Source organism: Rhinopithecus bieti, unplaced genomic scaffold (genome assembly GCF_001698545.2).
Source record: "Rhinopithecus bieti isolate Rb0 unplaced genomic scaffold, ASM169854v2 scaffold_35322, whole genome shotgun sequence".
Lineage (NCBI taxonomy): Eukaryota > Metazoa > Chordata > Mammalia > Primates > Cercopithecidae > Rhinopithecus > Rhinopithecus bieti.
In genome coordinates, this window is record NW_016815256.1 from 809,635 (window position 1) to 816,866 (window position 7,232).

Below are 7,232 nucleotides of genomic sequence, written 5' to 3' on the forward strand. Positions count from 1 at the left end.
CTTTAAACATCCCTATTAACAAGGAATTTACCTCTGGAGTCAGCCCATAGTGTAATGGGCTTGATCTAGTTTTAAGACAGTTATAGCATGCCATTGCTTATAAATGACATTGGATCACTTAACAGGTTTTTTTTTGGTACCAGATAGACCGTGTTTATAGTATCTTTTGGGCATTGTTTAAAGTGCATATTGACTTGTCAGCTAGTAAAAGCCAGGGTTGGCTTCCCTGTGTATCTCTTTATCTTAGTTTACCTCCTCACTACATTGTTGTATGGACATAAATGACCCTGTAAACTAAGTTTTATACATATTGGGAATTTTAATTTTTAGGGAAAGTTTACTTGAAATGCCCTATTTTTTGTTTTAGTGTTTTCTCTTCATTGTAATGTTTTTATGGTTTTATGTATTAATTCAGCATTCATTGGAACACTGCCTGCTCCCTGTCTCAGGTGGGTCCTGGGATGGTGCAGGGAGAGGGATGCCAGTTGACAAGATTATATCCCCACCCTCAAGTACCTCATAGTTTGGTCTCAACCAATTAAAGTGCTAGGTATATAACTACATTTTTTTTTTTCAGATAATGATGTTTAGGGAGAACTACTAGCAAAAGCATACTGAATAACACCCATATGTTTTCTTTTGTTTTAGTGCTCCAAGGGTATACCATTCCTAAAGGCACGCTGATCTTACCCAACCTGTGGTCAGTACATAGAGACCCATCCATTTGGGAGAAACCAGAAGATTTCTACCCTAATCGATTTCTGGATGACCAAGGACAACTAATTAAAAAAGAAACCTTTATTCCTTTTGGGATAGGTCAGTTACACTTTTTTAAACTGTGTAATTTTTAAAAGAAGTAGAACTAAAATAATATTTTATTATTTCATGTTGTTTTAAAAATGTTTATTTCTTGGCAAGCTAATGTAAGAGAAGGGATCAATAATTTAGATAAGGCATCTCCACTAGGTTCACTTCAGATTTTAATAAAGCAGTTGGTTTTAAATCTGATTAGAAATTTTACTTTCAGGGCTGATCAGGTAATTCTGGGGGGGGGGGGGTCCCAGGGAGCTACTGAAGTTAAGAGCAATTTCTGATCTGTTCTGGTGGGTGAGAGGATGGGTTCCCTAATCTCAACAGTTCCTCTTTTAGGTTCCTAGATTAGGAACATAGGATTCTTTCTATGGAAAAGGGAGGCTCTAGGGATTCTTAATCTGAATTTTTTTGCCTTAATCTTCCAGGTAAAAGTGAAGGAAAGAGGTAAGCAGGCACAGAAGAGACAGGGTAGCTGCCACATTGGATCCGTCTCTAGTTCCTGTCTAGAATGAGGATAGGTTTTTATGAGTAGGAGTTAAAATGTGTATTTGATATGTAAAAATTCTGATCAGCATATGCTTGGGAGGCTATGTAGTATAAATGGCAATTTGACTTAAAACTCCATCTGCATTTAGAATACTCAATTTAAATATTTCCTATAAATTTGTACTTTTTGAAACAGGAGAAGGGATGGTATTATAATCCTTCATTTTTTTCTGATCTCATTTTTAGGGAAGCGGGTGTGTATGGGAGAACAGCTGGCAAAGATGGAATTATTCCTAATGTTTGTGAGCCTAATGCAGAGTTTCACATTTGCTTTACCTAAGGATTCTAAGAAGCCCCTCCTGACTGGAAGATTTGGTCTAACTTTAGCCCCACATCCATTTAATATAACTATTTCAAGGAGATGAAGAGCATCTCCAAGAAGAGATGGTAAAAAGATATATAAATCTTTCTAAGCAGATTCTTTCTACTGCAAGGGACAGTGAATCCAGCAACTCAGTGGATCCAGGTTGGGCTCAGAGAGATCAGAAGGAGGGTAAAGCACACTGGGAGCTTTCATCTTGGAGGATTCCTCAGCAGGATGCTTCAGCCATTTTAGTAATGCAGGTCTGTGATTTGGGGCATAGAAACCAAAGTACCTAGGAAACAGGAGATCTGGATTTTACTTACAGTGGCTTCCACCAATGGGCCGATCTTCTCATTTCTCAGTGCCTCAGACATCCCATATGTAAAATGAGAGTAATAAAACTTGGCTTCTCTCTACCTCTCAGCACTAATGATGGTCAAATGCCTTACATCTTTTCTGGTATCTCTAAAATCCTGTTAAGCTCTGGAGAAGAAATTCAGGAGAAGAAGATCTATCAGCTGGCTTTTAAAGACCTGTGACAACATGAAAGTGGTGTTCAGCCTGTAATGCTTTGTCAGAGATGGTTATGGATTTAGGTTATAATGGGGGAGAACTTTTCTCAGCACAGATTCTATGCCAGCTTCTTGGGCTTGTTCTGTTATTATCTTTTTGTTTATGATTTTAGTTTTACTTTTGTAGATGTGGGATGAAGTGGGTTCTGTCATGTATATTGAGGAAAAAAGAAATTATAATTGTAAAAAATCCCTTGTAGGATGACTGTATAAATTTATATGTCTACCTTCTATTTCAACTACAGGAACCGTGAGCCTTGCTAAAGAAGTAGCTTCATGGCACAATTCCTTTCTACTGAGTTATTTGCAAAGATGCAGCTCTGCCTTTTTACTTAAGGCCTGAATGGTGAGCTTGGGGATTTTGATGCTGGGACTCATCAGGAAAGAATTCTGCTTTCAAACTATACTGAACATTCCTGTCCTAGCCTCCCTGCCACCAGGCCCAATGTATCTGATCCTTGAATACACTCTCAAAGAATTCACTCTCTTTTTATTAAGAGAACTAAATTGTTTCTAAATGTAAAAGGTTCCTCTGGAAGAGCAGTTTTCAGCAGGGGTGGTAACCCCTTCAGCGGGAGTTTGGGAATGTGTGGGTTTGTTTCTTGGTTATCATAATGATGGGGGTGCTACTGGCCTTCTGCTGCCATGGGACCAGGATGCTAAATGTCAAGGTAGTCCTATACAGTGAAGAATTGTCCTGCTCAAGATGCCAGGATTTCCCCCAGTGAGAACGTGCTCCAAAGAATGACCACCCCTTTCTTTTATTCTCCCACAGTGCTCCATGTATACAAGTAAGCATAGTAGTAATATGAGCAACCATATTCCTGAACCTTTCCTCATGCTGGCTCTATACTTAATCCTTTACTTGCATATTTCTGTAATTGTTACAGAAATTCTATTAAGAGGGTGGCATACTGTAGTGGATGAAGCTGAGGCTTAGAGAAGGAAAGGCACAAAGTTAAAAAGTAACATCAGTGAGTTTCAAACCTACTGGTCTCTGTGACTAAAGAACACTTTCAGAATCACTTCTCGATTCTGCCACCACTTGATCCCATAACACGCTACCCCTTGGCCTCATGCTGGAGTTGTGTGTGTCCGTCTCCATCCCAGGCTGAGCTCCTTGAGGTCAGGATGTCATGCTGTTTGCCTCCCTCACAGTGCCTTGGTCTTAGTGGATGCCCAGTCATCTTGTGAAGGACTTTTTAAGAAGTGTACCTAAGAGAAAAATCTTACCTTATTTGAATAATTACAAGTCATATTTTTGTTGTTTAAAGGTCATAAATCAGTGTATGTTATTTGTTAATGTCCATTAAAGCCAGTTTTTAAAAAATCACCGGACTTTTGTGTTTATCATTTAAAACAACCATTTTAAACAAACTTAGAACGATACCTTAGCTGTTTATATCTAACAGAATGTAAGCTCCCACCACCTGAAGGCTGGGCCATATCCAGGGACCTCTCATTCACTTTCCTAAAGGAGAGAAGCAGCTACTGCTGTTCCTACTGATAGGGAAGAGGGCGAGAAAAGATCCAGAGTGGTTGTTACTTTGGGAATTAAACGAAAGATGAAACTGAACTTAAACACTTCTGTCTGACTGGCCTCCTGTGACTGATCATCCTTCCTTGCTCTGTTTTCCAGATAAATGGAGACACCAGATCTCCCCAGCCTCTGACTTCATCTGCCATTAGCCATACTCTGTGTAGTTACATCTCAGTCTGGGAATGGCATTCCAGGGCAATTGTGAACATGAGGCTAGATTTTCCTTTGATTTAGCACATGCCTAGGCAAACTTTTGCAAGCTCAAAAAATGAAAATAATATCTGCTTAATCAAAACAATCAGAGGAAAAAGAAAAGATATTTTAAAATAATTGACTGATTTTTGACTCTACATTCTTTATCTACCATGCTGCTCTTTGCCTTTTTTAAAATATTATTAAGTACTTTCAATATAGATAAATGAAATACAGGCTAATCTTTAGGTGTCTTAAGAATTTTGCTTTTGAAAAGAAAAGCTAATAGCCTAACTGCAGAGCAACTGAGTGGATGGTGCGGCTGCTGTATTGATTTTTAGATGAGATGATACAGTGTGGATTACACTGCACCTTGGGCAGGACAGTTTGTTCTTGATATGGAATTCATATGCTTTTGAATCGTACTAATAACTCAGCATTAACAAGTGTATTACTCCTTAAATTCTACAGGCATTTTCAATATTCCTAACCAAAGAGTTTATAACTTACTTGAGAAGAAGTCTGTTCTTGGAGAAATGTTGAAATTAGATGTTTATTAAACTTTAAAATACAATGCCTTAAGCTGTAGCACCTTAAAAACATCTTTATATATAAATTGCTAAAAGGACTGTTAATGCTTTTCTCAGACATGTTGACATTTTACAATTTTGCACATCATGGTTTATTTGAAATGAAAAACTAACTGTACTTTGTTTTATAAGTCTACCTAATATCTCATTTTTGGTTCTCATCTTTAGCATAGTTTTGATGCTTTTATTAAACTATTTTAACTGAGAAAGTGTCATGTCTGGTTTTTTGTTTTGTTTTGTTTTGATTTAATTGCTATACAAAATTTTGTTTTCCAGATGTCAAGTTAATGAAAAAAGAAAATAGGCCTCCAAAGACAGATGTTCACAATAGAATGTAAGCATGGTCCTTAGAAACAAGGGTAATTCTTTTAAAATTTCCCTGTGGAGTGAAGTTCTTAGAGGACTGCATCACCGCCCAGGCGTCTTATATTCCCTGTGGAAGCCCAGCATGAGTTGAGAGGAGATGGGCCCACATGATCCTGCTGTGGCCAGGTACTGAGTGCTGGTCTCACATTTCCCAGCTCAGGAAAAAGAGCTTTTTCATACTTGAACCCTATTTTGCCTGTGGAGGGACCCCCCTGCCAGTTTTTTCCACAGCCTACTCTTCTTCCTGAAGTCACAGCTCAGACAGCATCTCCTCGGAGAGGTCACCCACCGTGACATCCAAAGTGGTCTTTCCTGAGAACTCCCTAATCTCATCACCCAGTTTATTTCCTCCAGAGCTGTCATCACTAACTGCAACTACCTTGTTTAGTTAAACCTTCTGTTTCTATCATCTCTCTCATCTCCGCTCCATGAGGATGTCAGGGACTGACTGTATCTGATACCTTACCAATAGTGGATGCCTTATGCAGAGCAGGCATCAGTAAGTATGTTGGGTAAATGAAGAATTAAGTGAGTTTGATGGAAGGTGATTATTTGATCCTTTAGGCTAGAGAGGAGATGATACAGGCAAACCTATCATTGTTTTCTGTCTGCTTCCTTAGTGACTGTGGCTGTGCCACCAGAGTATGAGTTTTAGTGAAATAACAGTAGTGAAACAAGAGGAACACTGAATAATGTGGCACCCTCAGATCTTCAGTTTTGCTGCATTATTTTTAGAAACCAAATTCATTTAAGTAGGGTATTTGTTCATTAGTAAATAATTTGGTATTATCATGATTGAAATGATAATACTTTTATATTCTTTTATTTTTTTGAGACAGGGTCTCACTCTGTTGCCCAGGCTAGGGTGGCATGATCACACCTCACTGCAGGCTCAAGTGATCCTCCCACCTCAGCCTCCTAAGTACCTAGGACTACAGGCACATGCCACTATGCCTGGCTAAGATATTTCGTATTCTTATCAGTTCTTCCCTTTGTATGAGGGTCAAATGATCAGTTTTCATTAAGGGATAAGGCTAATTATCCATAAGACTCTCAGTGGATTGCTCAGCAAAATCCCTGCAGCCAAGGATAGAGTAGGATGATGTATTCAAAATTCTAAAAAAAAAAAAAACAAAACCACTGCCAAATAAGAATATTGCATTTGGCAAAATACCCTTTAAAATAAAAGATAGAGAAAGTCATTCCCAGACAAATGAAACTGAGGGAATCTGTTTGTTACTATTAGACCTGCCTTATAAGAAATGCTTAAGGAAATTCTTCAAATTAAAATGAAAACATGTTAAATAGCAACATGAAAGCATAACTCTTACTGGTAAAAGTAAATATACAGGCAAATATAGAATAATATAACACTATAATAGTACATAAATTACTTTTCACCCTAATATAAAAGCTAAAAGACGGCTGGGCCCGGTGGCTCATGCCTGTAATCCCAGCACTTTGGGAGGCCAAGGTAGGCAGATCATGATGTCAGGAAATAAAGATCATCCTGGCCAACATGGTGAAACCCTATCTCTACTAAAAATACAAAAATTAGCTGTGCCACCGTAATCCCAGCTACTCAGGAGGCTGAGGCAGGAGAATCACTTGAACCAAGGGAGTCGGAGGTTGCAGTGAGCCGAGATCGTGCCACTGCACTCCAGTCTGGTGACGGAGCAAGACTTCGTAAAAACAACAACAACAACAACAAAAAGCTAAAAGACAAAAACATTAAGAATAATTATAACCACAAAAAATTGTTAATGGATACATACTATAAAGAGAATTAAACACTGAATTCAAGGACACAAAAGATGGGGAGAATGGCATTTTTTTTTCTTTTTTATTATACTTTTAAGTTCTAGGGTACATGTGCACAATGTGCAGGTTTGTTACATATGTATACATGTGCCATGTTGGTGTGCTGCACCCATTAACTCGTCATTCACATTAGGTATATCTTCTAATGCTATCCCTCCCCTCTCCCCCCATCCCACAACAGGCCCCAGTGTGTGATGTTCCCCTTCCTGTGTCCAAGTGTTCTCATTGTTCAATTCCCACCTATGAGTGAGAACATGCGTGTTTGGTTTTCTGTTCTTACAATAGTTTGCTGAGAATGATGGTTTCCAGCTGCATCCATGTCCCTACAAAGCACATGAACTCATCCTTTTTTATGGGTGCATAGTATTCCATGCTGTATACATGCCACATTTTCTTTTTCTTTTTCTTTTTTTTTTTACTAAACTGTTTATAATTACAGGAACATACTTTGCTTTAAAATGGGGAAGAAATGAAACCTTGCGTAACAA

The 7,232-nt window shown here is 38.4% G+C and overlaps 1 protein-coding gene across 4 annotated transcripts in view; it reads left to right on the plus strand.

The window, feature by feature from the left end:
• The window catches only part of CYP2U1 (cytochrome P450 family 2 subfamily U member 1), a 22,816-nt gene extending 18,050 nt beyond the window's left edge, over positions 1-4,766 (plus strand). For 2 of the 4 annotated variants that reach the window (XM_017853066.1, XM_017853065.1), the window contains exons 4-5: positions 649-816; positions 1,546-4,762. In XM_017853066.1, the coding sequence (XP_017708555.1) occupies positions 649-816; positions 1,546-1,724 (347 nt within the window). In that variant the 3' untranslated portion in view covers positions 1,725-4,762. Of the gene's footprint in view, positions 1-648; positions 817-1,545 lie in introns of all 4 variants that reach the window. The other 2 variants (XR_001881658.1, XR_001881657.1) reach the window with 2 other exon arrangements.
• Positions 4,767-7,232: the final 2,466 nt, after the last annotated feature.